Genomic DNA, 17,271 nt, shown 5'->3' on the forward strand with positions numbered 1-17,271 from the left:
ATTCATGTGTTGAGGGGGCTTTTTACATCCTGACATTATAACAGCTGAATATGGGGAGACGTGTGGAGCTGGACACTTTCAGCTGAGTGAAGATTGGTGAAAGATGCTCATGGACATTTTTTTTTTTCTTAAAAAAGAGCATTAGTGGATTTTTTCCTGGCTTCCAACGTCACATCTTTCATCCCTTTTCCCTCAAAGCAGGAGAAGCAAACAATATTTTGAAACATAGTTTCCAATAAGTGTTAAAAAGTATATTTTCAGCTCAGCTAATGATGTTTAATCATTTGACATGTATCACAGGCTGTCCCTGAAACCCGCAGAGCTGAGCTCTGCACAGCTGTGCCGCATTTAGGAACAGGCAGACTCCTCATTAAAGATGCAGGTGATACAGATACATATAGAATACATTTCCAACCACCTGCTTTTATGTCAGGTCCAAATTACACCATCCACTGGACCACTGTCTAAGGTGAGAAGCTTTAAGCTCTCTTCCTACAGACACCTCTTCACTACTGCTGCTGATGGAGAGTCAAGGTGGATTTATGCATAGACTGGATGGCAATCCAATCATATGTGCATCCAGTGTATTTAGAATTTGGATTTAAAATCTAGTGCTAAATGTCACCCACTGATAGCATCACAAAAACACTGCTGACCTTGGCCTGAAGTAAATGTTTACAGCAGTGACTGTGTTTTATTTTCTTTCATTCACTTTGTGACATAGACTGACTAAACCCAACTACTGCTGTGCAAATACTAGTTGTGATTTTAAGCAGAAAATGTGTACTGTTACATAAAATGCCTGTACTAGCATAATACACCAACACAAATCTATAGTATGTGAATATGTGTAAAGCTCAAATAATAACAAAAATAATGATCAACTGTTTTGTAAGAACCAAGAGATGAACAAGAGTCTCTCATGTCAAGGGTTAAAATTCACACAAACAACAGAGTCCTTGTCAGTCAAATAGGTAACAGTAGATCATGCAGTACAGTCTAAATACATATACGTGTAACAAACTTTTAATAAATGAGCACTCTTGCAGTAATGATGAGTGATGGAGATTGCGATCGGTGTCGGTCCAGGGGGGTGCAATTGGTCTAATAAGCAGCAACACAGAGCTATCAGGACGGTTTGCTCTGACACGCGCTGCATTAAATCACACAAATACAGGCGTGCAGTCACTCTCTTCTATCTTGCTTGCTCACTCCAGATTCAGGGAGATTGGATCTCATTTGCGGACGTCAGGGAGCCGCCATCAGAGTTGGGATGTCTTCTTATAATTCACTGGTATCATATTTATTGTAAATATAAGTTCCGTTTCCATTAAGGAAGGTGGGAACTTTAGAGGAATGTCTTCTCAGCCGTTATGTCTCCATTGCAGAGTAGGACCTTAAGAGGACCCACCGGACTCTGGAGGTGACGAAATCAGTTTGCATCAGTTTCAATGTCCATCTTCTACTACAATTCTTCTTCTGCTGGGTTTTAAAAATGGTGCTTATTTTTTAAACTTTCTGTATTCGTCACATTTGAGTATATCCAATCAGCACTGAGACAACCTCAAGCCCCACCGATGAGATTTGTGATGCGACTGCCTGGTCTGCATAATCGTCCAGGGCTCATACGGTCAGCCCATTTGGGCTTCACATGTGGGACCCATCTTACTGAAACCAATTGGGAATTTCCCAGTTCAAGCCCATTCCCACTCAGTACCCACGTAGCCCGCATTTAACCCATATGGGGCCCACATGGACATACTGGCTGGGTAGGAACTAGCAGATGAGGCCAGTGGGGGAAACTTGACTGTGCATATTCAGTGGGTCGCATAACACAGAAGCAAACCTGGAAGTTAGAAACTTTTTTGGCGTATGTGCCAGTCAAGCAATTCTTATAGGACTGAATGAGCGCCATCATTGGTCTGGTACCCAGCTCTTTTAATATTATAATATATCCATGCTCCTCCCTCCTCTTGGAGTTCACTGACAAGATGAAAGAGCTCACAACCCTCACCCATCTCCCATTTTCTCTCCTCTGATAATATCAGCCTTGCATCCTGAAACCAGCACATATTATGTGCTGGTTTCAGGATGCAAGGCTGATGGCACTCATAACTCTTCCCAATAAAAGCCAGAGCCCAGTCCTGATTTTATTATCAAGCACAATCTTGATTTTGTTTTAACTGAGACTTGGTTAGAGCAAGCTAACAGTGCAGCTGTCCATATTGAGTCAACCCCTCCCAACTTCAGTTTTATGAGTGAAGCTAGGTGCATGAGAAAGGACAAGGAGTTGCTAATTTGTTTAATGTGTTAACAGTAATGTGTTGCCCTCAATTGTGAAAGGAGAACCTTTATTTTATAAAATCTTGTATCTGTGTAGGTGATGGCCAATCATATGTCTTGGTAGGGACATGTGATGTGTGAGTATAAAACCGTGTGTACGCAACAATAAATTCTCTTCCTCCAAATGGATTCCCACAAAGAATGTTGAGCAGTCAGTTCATTATCCTCCGTGTTAATCTCATGTTATATTATAACTTCACGGGTATGTACGAGTCTCCGTGCGATTAAACTCTGACAACATAACGATTCCCTCCAATGCAAGCAGATATCGTATGGTTCATAAATATCTACATGCCACCTAAATACTGTGGCATCTTTTTTGACAACTTTGCTGAGCTGCTGTCTATTATATTAACTCAGCAGTAGCTCCTTGGCAGTCATGCCAGGCTGAATCGGAGGATCTGATGTATGTGAGGTCAAATCTCTTTGTGCTCCATATTTTCACCAGCAGCCATAAAAAGCTCTGAAAACATGCACGTCTCCCCTAGTTTTTCCACAAGGATTTGCTTAAGATCAGCTTTTTGGCATTTAAAGGCACTTGTAAATAAAATAAATGGGCAGTAATCAATAAATCCACTTATTTAACAAAGGGATGCTTCCCTTACAAGACTAGTTCCAAAGTTACATATTTTTACTAGAGATGTGTTTGAGAATGGTAAATGGTAAATGGGCTGCACTTATATTGCGCCTTTTTAGTCTTCTGATCATGCAAAACGCTACAGGCCACATTCACCCATTTGCTCACAGCCTCATACATGGGTGGTGGACACATGTGGATTGGAGGAGCTGGGAATCGAACCACTGATCCTCCAATTAGTGGATGACCCACTTAACCTCCCGAGCCAAAGCCATGCATAAAACAAACATTTAAAACATTATCCACTCCCTGTTAATTACAGTAGTGTTTGCAAAATCAATGTCTAAAAAGTAAATACATTTTCAATACGGGCTGTTGTTTTCTATACTATAACATGTTCATCTTATAATAGGAGATGTAGACTTTTTACCAAACATGCATTATTGTTCTCTACAGATGGGGTGAATGTATCAAGTGCCCCTTATATTTTCCCACCCCTACCCCTTGGATAGTCTGAGTCCTCCACCGCTGAGCACCTGAATAAAGTATATGAAGCATGCAGGGATCATTTGTCCTGTATATCCTCTGTGCTGCTAAATCTGCACAATGAATAATTGTAACTACATGTCAACAAGAAAATTGCTTGTCCATAACCCTTATGATACATTTTCACATTACGGCATATTAAATGTAATATGCCTAAATGATTTTGGCGGCTAGCTGGGATGAGCTTTAATTGTGTTTACTGTTTTAAACAAATGACAATGATGACTGAGCCTTTCACTGTACAACAAACCCATAATCAGCTGTATGAAGCTGTAAGCAGGACCTGCTTCTGTTCCAGGAAACCAAATGAAAGGGACTGACCAATAAATGACTACAGCCTGTCTCACCATCACCAAGAACTCTCATTAACTCACAGTGCAGAAATTTAAAAAACAAAATGACTCAATCATTAATTCTCTCCTAAATTGTCAAACTGTAGTGTTTATTCCTTCAGATGTGAGACTTAAAAGGGGGGAAGTCACAGGTTTCACCTGATTGCCTGGATTTTAGTGTTAATTCTTAATTACTCGTAGTTGTAATTAAGAATGAACATGGAGCTTTTCAAAGGGAGGGGAGCCGCAGTCGTGACTTCAGCGGGGCAAAGGCAATTATGGCAAAGAAACAGATAGTTCAGTTCCAGTCGAGGTGTAAAGGGATTTGTGTGATTGAGGACAGAGTAGGCACCAAATGTGGAATTCAATGCATGTGTGTCTCTGTGTGTGTGTGTGTGTGTGTGTGTGTGTGTGTGTGTGTGTGTGTGTGTGTGTGTGTGTGTGTGTGTGTGTGTGTGTGTGTGTGTGTAGGTGTGTGCGTGTGGTAAATGTGGAGAGGTGGTGTGTGGTAGAGGTTTTGTTCTTTTTTAAAGTCAAGTGTTTCCGCCAGGCATCAGGAAATGAAATGTTTCCTCTGTGAACTGTGAATGCTGGATGTGTTGTGTTGTGGACTGAATCACCCATTTGTGCATAGAATGAGGATTTCTGGTGGTGGAAGTGCAGTAATCTAAGGGCACAGTACTGTAGAGCTTAGGATGGATTGTTTTACAGAGATATCAGTATATGACTTGAATCTTTTGTCTTATAGGATTACCACTACAGCTGCCTGCATGATGGACTTGCGCAGATACCCGCTGGATGAGCAGAACTGCACCCTGGAGATTGAGAGCTGTGAGTGACTCTGAGTTTGTGTATGTTTGTCTGTGTAAAATTGGCCATAGTCCAAAGTTGGGCCTTAGGTAGCACAACTCTCTTTCAGTTAAAAAAAACTAAACATTGTTGCCTTTTAGTTCTGATCTGTTTCCTGTCCAGACTGATTACATTTACATGCATATTAATGTTCCACTATTATTCCAAATATGACAATATTCCAGATGTGATACACGTCATATTAGCATATCCTGTTTGGATATTCCGAATTAAGGCCTTATTCTGAATGTAGGATTTTCCGATTAAGACGTGATATAATTCAGGTTTTAGGAGCATTCTTTGGACATGTATACAGCACAGTGAGAATATGCATCTAAATGGGGGTTTTTACCACCTTGCCTGCTTACAGTCAATTCTGTGCGTTGTATACAAACCACGTAGCCAACAGTTTGCAGGTTGTGTAACGCACCCCTGCACAGGCAAAATGATATATACAAATATGTTGGAGCAGGAAGGCAGACAGAGGAGAGGAATGAGAGAAAGGTGGTGGTCCCCACAACGTGGTTGGGGGGATTGGTTATTATCCTGACATGTAGTCAGGCTCTGATGGTGACAACTCGGTGTGATGCACCATGAACACTCAGCAGTGTAGTGAACATCATGGGACAACTTTGGTACTCAATGTTCCTATAACTATACATTCATAATATTAGTCATATTTAATATCACTCATAAATATCAGGCAGCAGCTCAGTAATGTTTTTCACCCTGTAAATTTTTACAGGGTGAAAAACTAAATTTTTTTTAGACAATTTCTGCAAGTACAACGCGGCTATACTAATGATGTATTTACCATTGATTTCGTCACAGTCCCGCGACGGTATTGAGGCGATATTGTGGAAAATTATATAAAATAATGATAATAATAAACTTTATTTCTATAGCACCTATCAGAACTGAAGTTACAAGGTGCTTCACAGAATGCAATATCAAGAAAATAACATACACAAAACACAATAAAACAATAATCAAACATAAATAGATGAAACATTAAACAATTAATAAAACAACAAAGAGCAGCAATTACACAATATTATAAAAATACCTGTCTGTACAAGCACGTCTTTAATAGCTTTTTAAAATGAGGCGCTGACTCAGCTGTATGTTATTTGTAGTTATTCTGCCTGTGACGTTAGGGGTCGATCAGCTGCTCAGTCAGGTTTGCATCATTAGGTCTTCTTAGCAGTGAGATACTGGACATCGTTAGGATGTGGGGAGATGGCTACAACTGTTCTGTAGTAAACAAACTTGGTGCACCAACTGTTTGTATGGTTCTAGCAGAGTGTGATTGTCAGCAGTAACAGAAAAATCCACTGTTTAGAATTGTGTGCTGTTCTGTATGCTTTGAAAGCCTAGAAGTATCTGTGTAGCTCACCCCCATACTTACCTCAGCAGGTGGTGTGTTCCAGGTTGCTGAGCCTTCCTTGCATCATCTCTAAAATAATGAATTAAAAATGCTCACATCTCTGATTTTGTTTCAGCCAAACTTTCATATTTGTGTTAAAAATCTTTAAATTCTTTTCATCAGTTTTATCTCGGTTCTTAATGTGTTCTAAATTTGAGCCTTTTATGGAAAAAGCTGACTGCCCCAAGGAGGTCTTATGAAGTGTAACTTTACAGTTGCTGCTTACTGTGGCCCTGGTGATCCTACTACTTTGCCTGCTGATAAGTTTGCATAAACAATCTGCTGCTAGGTTTTGCAAGCATTTCACTAGCAAGGACCACACCCACAACATGATGCGCTTGAACGATTTATTACGAAAACGATTGATGAGCATAGTTCGTGTTGCCGGCTGCATTGTGGGGATGCTCGTAGAAGGTCCGCTGCAGCACCCAGGCAGCGAGGACCCCCCAGGACCCTATGGAGGAGAGGAAGAAAAGGGAAGAAAAAAACAGGGTGGGGGGGGGGGGGGGGGGGGGGGGCGCGCAGAATACGAGAGCGGAAGGGGAGGATAAATCTAGGTGGTATTTATAGGAATGGCTGGAGGCGGGGCAGTTGTGGCGTGGTTCCGCTCCTGAAAATACGCTTAATAAGCTACTCTTCACTAGCAAGGACCACACACACAACATGATGCGCTTGAACGATTTATTAAGAAAATGATTGATGAGCATAGTTCTTCTGTTGCCAACTGGATTGTGGGGAGGCTCGTAGAAGGTCCGCCGCAGCACCCAGGCAGCAAGGACCCCCAAAACCTCCACCAAAGACTGAGCGGATCTTAAGAATGGTGCGACGATGATACGTGGAGAAATTGCTGATATAGCCGGGAATGATTAGGCGCTTGTCTGAATTCGGAGATGAAGAGAGGCTCTAAGAGGCATCAATAATGACGAGATAGAACAACAGGTAGGTTACATTTAGCGTGTGAAAGGGGCGTTGATAATGAAATGGTCGTAGTGACGGACAGAACGACCGGTAGGTTGCGTGGAATGTGTGTAAGGGGCTTTGATAATAAAACGGTCGAAGTGATGAGATAGAACGACAGGTAGGTTACGTTGAGTGTGTGAAAGGGGCATTGATAACAAAATGGTCGTAGTGACGGGATAGAATGACAGGTAGGTTATGTTGAACGTGTGGAAGGGGGGGGTCTCAGCTGGCCATTTGGCAGAGAACGATCATCCACCATGGAACCTCCAAAACTGGCTTGCATGGTTCTGTCTGCTGAAGTTGCGGAAGTGGTGCTTGGGGGCAACAACATCCCGGTGTCACTGCCCAGGAGAAATGAGCTGCAGGGATCAGTGGAGCTGCGAATATGGGTGATCGTGGTACCTCAATGAGGAGACAGCGGGGGCACTGGTATCCCAGTGGCGGATGTCCCTGCTGAAGCAGAGTGCTGGCAGCCTTCAGTGCCAGGATCCTTGACAAGAGCAGGCTGCTGTGGAAACTAGAGCCGGATGTCCCTGATAAAAGCTGCCTGCTGTCAAACTAGGCGAGGAGCCAAGGTTGGATTGAGTAAATCGCGGGGTCACTGACAACAAACATCCTGGCCGAATTGAAGTGGTGCGGATGGAGTGAAGAAACGGCAGGGGTCATTGGCATCCTGGTGCCGATGTTCTGGGTCTAAGCAAAGTGCTGTGATTGGAGTGAGGAGACGGCAGGGGTTGCGGACATCCTGGTGCCCAATGTTTCCGTTGGAACGAAGTGCTGTGGTTGGACAGAGAAACAGCATGGGTCGCAGGCATCCCGGTGCCTGATGTCCCTGTCTAAGCAAGGCGCTGCACTGCGGTTGGTGTGAGGAAACGGCAGGGGTCGCTGGCATCGTGGTGCCCAATGTCCCTGTCTGAGCGAAACGCTGCGGTCGGAATGAGGAAACGGCATGGGTCGCTGGCATCCTGAACCCAATGTCCATGGCTAATGGCGCTTTTCCACTATACAGTTCTAGCACTACTCGACTAGACTCGTTTTTTTTGCGTTTCCACTAGGGATAGTACCTGGTACCTAGTACTTTTTTAGTACCTGCTATAGTGAGGTTCCAAGCGAGCCGAGCCGATACTAAATGTGACGTCAACAGACTGCAGGCCACTGATTGGTCAGAGAGTCATCACTGGAAGAGTCATGAGCCGTCCCACACAAGAATCAAACCCGGCTTTTTTAAATACCGGCAACAGCGTTACAGCCATACGGCTAAAATGTTCTTGCTATGTGTGTGACAAAAGCCACATACAGTAGCAAGTACACCATCGCCTCCAATTCCTCCATTGTTTATGTGTTTGTGTCACGTATAAAACAAAGTCACGGCAGTTTTGCGGAGCCGTGCTATGACGACCTCACCCACATTGAGTAAGTACTTTTTTGTAATGGAAAAGGTCTGTTCTGGAACCGTACCGGGTCGAGTCGAGTCGAGTAGTGCTAGAACTGTATAGTGGAAAAGCGGCATAAGCGAAGAGCTGCAAAGATGTCCTGTTTGATTAATTGAACTCCTCTGCTGGGAGGAGTTAAAATGTGAGGAGAGTGAGGAGTCATGTTTCGCACAATGAAAATAAGGTAAAGTACCATTCATTGGTCAGTAAGGAAGAAAATGTGACAGTTTGCTGTGGGGCTGCAGATTGTATTCTGTTGTTTCGGCTTAAGTTAGTTTTGCTGAATTTCTCAAAGTTTATTTTTGCCTCAACGTTGTTCTGCTGATATTTTTCTTAATAAAAGCATCTCCTGCCTTTTGCACTTTACTCCTGCCTGCTAACCTGCTTCATTAATATCCCTTTAAAAGTTTCCAGTGTCAAATAACATGACATGCCCTCTGCTCTGTGGTGGCAGCAGAGACAGTGTGGGAGACCCAGAATCACAGTGAAAATGTGTCAAAATGTATCAAAAGGTCCACAAAACCTGAAAATATTAAAATATCTCAAGCTGAGTGTATTCTCAGCTATATACCATCCATGTTAAACATGTGGCCTATCCTATATGTAAAAATGTTGTTCTTGTTATTGAACTTACTCAATTCAAACACAAACACACGCACACACTGATGTCACACTGAAGGTTTCATCCACAGTGACACTGTACGCCTCACACTGATTTGTACATTGTATTTTAATATATGATAAGTACACAGACTTATAACCTCATCTAGCTTTTGATAGCTTTATATGCTCCTCTGCCACAAATCTTTCCAACAATTGTTCCTGCCCACACTGTAGTTACCTCATGTCCCAATCCAGTTCCTCCAAGTCTCCACAGGAGACTTTTTGATCACTGAGGTCATGCAGCACTTTGCGCCAAACTTGCATTTCTTGTTCAATCAGACCTCGGTTGAATAATGGATCTGACCAACATGCATAGTTAAAGTCCCATACATACTACATACACATAGACACACTTGCAAGATGCAAGATGAGTGTGTGCAAAATTCACTGTACACTGTCTGGATGAGTAGATTGTATAAAGAAATAAGACTGTATAGACTGAAATCGTAGGCTATGTTTTGAAAGCCATTTATGGGATAGGAAATCTTTAAAGGACAGGTTCACAATTTTTAAAGTCTGTCATGAATCAACAGTCAGGTGTCCACATGAATATTTGCCATAATCATTCCTCCTGTTCATACTGTTAAAAGATCCCTCAAATGTGCCTTCAACTGAAGTGATGGGAGCAAAAATAAGTTTATCATTTTGTGCAAAAATGCATTTAAGAGTAGATGTGAAGCTTCTATTCAGCTTTAGCAGTCTGAGTTAGTCATATCAAGTGATATCTGACACATTTACAGTCTTTTTAGCATCAAATTCCCTCTTAGTGTTTCCCTGTTGAGCTGTGGTGGAAGTATAGTAACAAAAAGAGGAACTTTGGCACTAAAAACACACTTACTTACTACTCTATTGTTTTTAATCAATAGATTACATTTCGGGGCTATTTTAGGAACTGCTGTGAGACTTAGTTGCGCAGGTGCACTGATCGCTCATGTTACTGCATGTATTTTAATTCGTAAGAATACATTTTCTTATGATATCACACGAACATAGGATGAGAATACATTGCGTTGTGCCATAAAGATGCCATGGGGAGGTAGTAGATGGTGTGTGTATAAAGCACAGGACACCACAGAGAGTTCATGTTAAAAGTTAATTTTTTTAACCTTTGCAGACAGCAAAATCATAATGAGAAGAAGCTAATTCCCTGAAATCCTACAGCTGCCTTTAGATTAGATGTAGAATCTGAAGAGAGAGGCTCGCTGGCCCAATTAAGTTGGTAATTACTAATTACTGAAAGGGCAGTGGGGGCCTGTTTCACTCTGGTTCAGGCTGTGGACAAAGCCCAGAGACCTGCCAGGAAAAGTAAAGGGAAAGCTTTAGTGTCATTCCAGTTGAGCCTGTGGGAAACTGGAAGATGGTCAGCAGTTTGTGGTGTGGATTATGTTTCTATTTGGTACTGGACCAAGAATGTTTCACTGATAGAACTGTTTCTGATCCAGGTGTTTTAAAACTACATTTTAAAAAAGAAAAAAAAAACTAGTTTAGTTAGTGAGTTAGTGGTCAAAGATTGATTTTGTCATTACTGTGGTTTACTCTGCATTGACACCGTGCCCTGCACCTTTTATACTGAATATGAGTACCCATAAGCTTTTACAGGTTACAGCACTTTTAACACTAGTTTAGAATGATTTTACTGAGGTAGAAAAATAAACATCATGACATATTGTCTATATTTGTGTTTTTTTCTTTTCATGGTCAAGTTTCATTAATTGTGTATAGCGATTTGTGCTTAAAGGACACTTTAAAATGTCTCATCTCCAAGGAAGTATTCAGTTATATTTTTTTCATTTTTGTCCCATACACAAGCCACCTGATCCATCCATCCATCCATCTACAGTGCATCCGGAAAGCATTGTACATAAGTATTCACACCCTTTGCTATGACACTCAAAATTGAGCTCAGGTGCATCCTGTTTCCACTGATCATCCTTGATTGGAGTCCCCCTGTAGTAAATCAAATTGATTCGACATGATTTAGAAAGGCACACACCTGTCTGTATAAGGTCCAACTGTTGACAGTGCATGTCAGAGCAGAAACCAAGCCATGAAGTCAAAGGAATTGTCTGTAAACCTCCAAGACAGGATTGTATCGAGGCACAGATCTGGGGAAGGGTACAAAAAATGTTCTGCAGCATTGAAGGTCCAGAAGAGCACAGTGGTCTCCATCATTCGTAGGATCCAGGACTCTTCCTAGAGCTGGCCGCCCAGCCAAACTGAGCAATAGGGGAGAAGTTCCTTGGTCAGGGAGGTGACCAAGAACCCAATGGTCACTCTGACAGAGCTCCAGCGTTCCTCTGTGGAGATGGGAGAACCTTCCAGAAGGACAACCATCTCTGCAGCACTCCACCAATCAGGCCTTTATGTTAGAGTGGTCAGACGGAAGCCTCTACTCAGTAAAAGGCACATGACAGCCTGCTTGGAGTTTGCCAGAAGGCACCTAAAAGACTCTCAGACCATGAGAAACAAGATTCTCTGGTCTGATGAAACCAAGATTGAACTCTTTGGCCTGAATGCCAAGCGTCACGTCTGGAGGAAACCAGGCACCTTTCATCAGATGGCTAATACCATCCCTACGGTGAAGCATGGTGGTGGCAGCATCATTCTGAGGGGTTGTTTTTCAACGACAGGAACTGGGCGACTAGTCAGGATCGAGGGAAAGATGAACAGAGCAAAGTACAGAGAGATCCTTGATGAAAACCTGATCCAGAGTGCTCAGGACCTCAGACTGGGGGGAAGGTTTACCTTCCAACAGGACAACGACCCTAAGCACACAGCCAAGACAATGAAGGAATGGCTTCAGGACAAGTCTGTGAATGTCCTTGAGTGGCCCAGCCAGAGCCCAGACTTGAACCTGATTGAACATCTCTGGAAATACCTGAAAATAGCTGTGCAGCAACGCTCCCCATCTAACCTGACAGAGCTTGAGAGGATCTGCAGAGTCTTCATACCCAAAAAGACTTGAGGCTGTAATCACTGCCAAGGGTGCCTCAACTAAGTACTGAGTAAAGGGTGTGATTACTTATGTGTATGTGTATATATATATATATATATATATGTATAGCTCTGGAAAAAACTAAGAGACCACTGCAAATTTGTCTAAAATCAGCATCTCTACATGTATGACAGCCATTCCATTCCAGTATCAGTTGAATTCCAACACAAGCACACCTTATTCTACTTAATGAGGTTCTGATTAGGTGATAACCTGAACTAAATCTTATTTAACAAGGAAAAGTATAAAAAAACACTGCTGTGGTCATCACTATCCTCTTGCAATAGGACCAGCTGGATGGCCAAAAAAAGTGCTAGAAATAGCTCAAAAGTAATTGGAATACAAAAAAAAAACTATTGACCATGCCAAAACAGTTGAAAAGAAAAGTTTTGAGTGAGGAAAAAAAGGGCGCAATTCTGGCTTTACTGGCAGAGGGATGAAGTGAACGTCAGGTTGCATCCATCCTTAAAATTTCTAAGACGGCAGTTCATAAGAACAAGGTCAAGCAGCAGACATTGTGGACAACAAAGCTTCAGAGTGGCAGAGGGCAAAATCAACTATCCACTGACTGGGATGACGGTCAACTTATTTGAATGTCAGTCAGCAACCGCAGGATGACATCAAGTGACCTACAAAAAGAATGGCAAAAGGCAGCTGGGGTGAAGTGCACGGCAAGAACAGTTCGAAACCGGCTCCTAGAGGCAGGGCTCAAGTCATGTAAAGCTAGAAAAAAGCCCTTCATCAATGATAATCAAAGAAGAGCCAGGCTGAAGTTTGCAAAAGACCATAAGGATTGGACCATAGAGGACTGGAGTAAGGTCATCTTCTCTGATGAATCCAATTTTCAGCTTTTCCCAACACCTGGTCGTCTAATGGTTAGACGGGGACCCGGAGAGGCGTACTAGCCACAGTGTCTTGCACCCACTGTGAAATTTGGTGGAGGATCGTGATGATCCGGGGATGCTTCAGCAAGGCTGGAATTGGGCAGATTAGTCTTTGCGAAGGACACATGACTCAAGCCACCTACAAGGTTATCCTGGAAGAAAACTTGCTTCCTTCTGCTCTGGCAATGTTCCCCAACTCTGAGGACTGTTTTTTCCAGCAGGACAATGCTCCGTGCCACACAGCTAGGTCAGTCAAGATGCGGATGGAGGACCACCAGATCAAGACCCTGTCATGGCCCAATCTCCAGACCTGAACCCCATTGAAACCCTCTGGAATGTAATCAAGAGGAAGAGCGATGGTCACAAGCCATCAAACAAAGCTGAACTGCTTGAATTTTTGCGCCAGGAGTGGCATAAGGTCACCCAAAACTAGTGTGAAAGACTGGTGGAGGGCATGCCAAGACGCATGAAAGCTGTGATTATAAATCAGGGTTATTCCACCAAATATTGATATCTGAACGCTTCCTAAGTTAACACATTAGTATTGTTGTTTCTCAATGAATATGAACTTGTTTTCTTTTCGCTATTTGGCGTCTGAAAGGACTGCATCTTTTTCGTTATTTTGACAATTTCTCATTTTCTGCATATATATATATATATATAAACTGAGTATTACTTAAAAAGATCCTCTTAAAAGTGTGTATATTTGTACAGAGTGTTTCAGTAGCGGCTATCTGTTTTGCTAAACATAAGCACCAAGTCTATTTTTGACAGACATCAAGGTAATGTCAGGCTGTCCTTTCATCAAATTGTCTTCTCAGAACATCACAATATATATTAGAACATCAGTTACAATATCTGTATTTTTCCCCTACAGGCACCTGACCTCATTCCTCCATGTTAATTTTGCCAATTTATGTTTCATCTGGTTAGTCATTCTCTCCCCTCTATCAACACCAAATCATCAACCAGTGTATGTTTGGTGCAGTTTGTTGTAATGAGAAAGGATACGACTTATTTTATTACTTCTGGTTGGTAGACCAGGTATTGCATATGGACCAGCATTCCCACTTGTCCATGTGAACTGTACCAAGTAAGAAAACACTACTGAGTTCCAAACTAAACATGACAGGTGTGAAAGTGCCTCCAGCTGTCAATCCTTGACTGTATTCTGTTCATGCTGTATTGTGCCTGGATCCAAATGAGCTTGTCCTTGTGTTTGAGCTATCAGTTGAAGTTTAACCTGTTATGTTCCACTGTCTTCCTCAGATGGATACACCACTGATGACATCGAGTTCTACTGGCAGGGAGGAAGTAATGCAGGATCAGTCACTGGGGTGGAGAACATTGAACTGCCCCAGTTCGACATCATAGACTACCAAACACTCTCCAAGAAGGCTGTGTTTGCCACAGGTATAAGAGTTATACAATGTCAGTTCAACCCTTTTGACCTGTGAATTTTAGTAGAAAAATATTGAGGGGCTGGAATTCCCTGGTAAATTAAATAATAATATACATTTCCACAGCACTAATTTGATCCATGTCATACCCACAACTCTTTGAGTCTGTGGTAAGCTGCTATCACTGAAACTCAGCATTTCCTCGAGATGTTACATATTGAGTCAGTTCAATTGAGAACATCCTCCAAGTTTTCTTTGAGGCAGGGTGGTGGCTCAGGCTCAGGTTATTGTAACCTTCCTTTTGACATTGTTACAGAAATCAAACCCAGATCAGATCAAACATTGACCCGGTATTAATGCTCTTCTTCCATTATATTATTTCAGTCATGTCTTGCCCCCTCCAGTCACCCTGTTCTTTGTGTCTTTCATAGGCTCTTATCCACGACTGTCCCTGAGTTTCAAGCTGAAGAGAAACATTGGTTATTTCATCCTTCAAACCTACATGCCCTCCACCCTGATCACCATCCTATCGTGGGTCTCCTTCTGGATTAACTATGATGCCTCGGCTGCCAGAGTGGCTTTAGGTTGGTGGCTTTTCAATTCTTTACAGATATATTTGCTTATATGAGTTTTTTCTATTATTTCCAATAGTGACTTTGTCTCTGCTCCAGTTTCCCAAATTTCTCAAGGCATGAACATGAGATCAGCTGGGGACTCTAACTTATCTGCAGGAATGAATGAGAGCATGTGTCACTGTCATGGAGCTACAGTGTCTCCATACTACTTCAACCAATCAATTGTTCAATCAATCAATCAATCGATCGATCTTTATATAGTGCCAAATCACAACAAAAGTCATCTGAAGGCACAAACAAATGGTCTAGACCGCATCCTTCAAGAGTACGGTCTAGACAGTTAAACTCTTCAGAGTTGAATTGTTGTCCAAACAGTAGTATTAAGTGTAAAGTCTAAATGTAGATCCTAAGTGTACTCAAAGTGTTTAGAGCTATGTAACTCTGTGAAGGCGAATTCAGTCTACCTGGAGGGCTTTTGGTTGGTACACTCTGCCCTGAGGGTGTGTACCAATGAGCAATCAGACAAGGCACATGGTGTTTACAAGCCAATATTTCCCTGGTGGACTGTGTGCTACACTGCATTTGAAGATAAGTGCTAAAGTATACATAGTATACAGGCACCTCTATATACTTGTATAAAGTACTTATATATTGTACATTAAATATTGTACTTTTAAATATATAACAATACATGGATCGGAGGGTGTGTCCAGCATTATGCCGAAAGACCACTGTCGACCACTATACGGGAAGAAGCAGAGAGAAGCGTAATCTCATAATGCCACTGGTTTCACTTAGATGTTTTGTTTTTTGTCATCTCTGTAGTTTATCAAGAACTCAATCAGGATATGGCAGGCAATTTTTCTATATTTTCATTATAGTCAAGAAATCTAATGTGCAGAGTCAATTCAACAATGAACACATCTACTAACAAATATGGAGTGTCTATCCAAAGCCTGATATATCTTGTTCATCTTTGCCATAGACCTCAATTGTTGTCCAAAAACTATTAAACACATCAATGAGAAAAAAGAGTAAAAAGTAGTTCCTGTATGGCAGATGAAGGCAGTTCCCTTTAAAGAGCTTCACTACATTGTGGTGTTGTGCTACATATCACAACCTCTTGACTTTGTACTACATTATAAAGTAAAGACTTTAGATACACACACAATACTTTCAAGTAAGATGAGTTCATTGTTGGTTTGGCTCTGCACATGAGATTTGTTGACTATAAGAAATACAGAAAATCACCAGCCTGTTATTTTATATTTTCATGCAAAAAAATTAAAACCAACAATGTGTTAGAACTTCTCTGAATACTTTCTGACTTAATTTTTTTGCCAAACTACCTGGCTTTAGAGATGACAAGGTCAGTTGCTTGTCAGTCTATCACTTTGATGTGCAGGTTGGCATCCTGCATGGTAGCCCCTGCCATCAGTGTATGAATGTGTGTGAATGCGGTGAATGAGTTGTAGTGTAAAGCGCTTTGAGTGGTCGAAAAGACTAGAAAAGCGCTATATAAGTACAGTACATTTACCATATTTACCATTTGATTATACTTTTCTGTTCTGTAGAGGCGAATGGGTATTCCTCTTTGTTATTGGACCTCTTTATATTTTTTGGCAAGGATGACATCTGGAGTAGTATACTAAAGTAGTATACTATACAGTATACTATACAGTATACAAAAGCAATACAATTACTCTATCTCTCTTTTGTGGAACAAAAGTAAGTGTGGCTTGTCACCATTTCTTCTCGTATACTATAAACACATGGACGTATTTGTGATATATTAGTTACACTGTGATCATCAGTCTCCATTCCACTTCAATGGCAAAAGAAAGCCTTCTCTGTGAGCTAGCCTGCTGGAAGCACTTGAGTTATTGAGGTGACGAAGGCAGATCAAGTCAATGGCCCATCCATTCCACTGTTTATAATAGCCATTAGTCTTCCATTACTCAGGTCAGGTCTGTGTGTGAACCAGAGGTGAGTCAGAGTGCAGTACTGCCACTTAATTACAGCCACTTTAGTAGATTTTACAGGAATTTGTTCTCTTATGTGAAGCAGTAGCCATCTGTGATAGTACAGTACACATAAATCTGTTTAAAGAGAGGCAAAGGAGGAAGGAAACTCTGCCCAGATCAAACTTAGCTTTCACTTCACCAGTAGACACTTTAACATAAAACATGGAAAATCAATAAGACACAACACAGTAATATAGCACAGTTCTAGCTTGTATGGTGCCCTGGGCGAAAACTTGAGTTTATATAAAAATTCACTCCTCAAAA

The 17,271-nt window shown here is 41.7% G+C and overlaps 1 protein-coding gene across 2 annotated transcripts in view; it reads left to right on the forward strand.

Moving 5' to 3' along the window:
- Positions 1-17,271, forward strand: part of gabrb1 (gamma-aminobutyric acid type A receptor subunit beta1) — a 74,120-nt gene that overhangs the window by 55,219 nt on the left and 1,630 nt on the right. For both annotated transcript variants that reach the window (XM_062440950.1, XM_062440952.1), the window contains exons 5-7: positions 4,547-4,629; positions 14,278-14,421; positions 14,840-14,992. In XM_062440950.1, coding sequence (XP_062296934.1) covers positions 4,547-4,629; positions 14,278-14,421; positions 14,840-14,992 — 380 coding nt within the window. The remainder of the gene's footprint in view (positions 1-4,546; positions 4,630-14,277; positions 14,422-14,839; positions 14,993-17,271) is intronic.

Source organism: Scomber scombrus, chromosome 19 (assembly GCF_963691925.1).
Source record: "Scomber scombrus chromosome 19, fScoSco1.1, whole genome shotgun sequence".
NCBI lineage: Eukaryota > Metazoa > Chordata > Actinopteri > Scombriformes > Scombridae > Scomber > Scomber scombrus.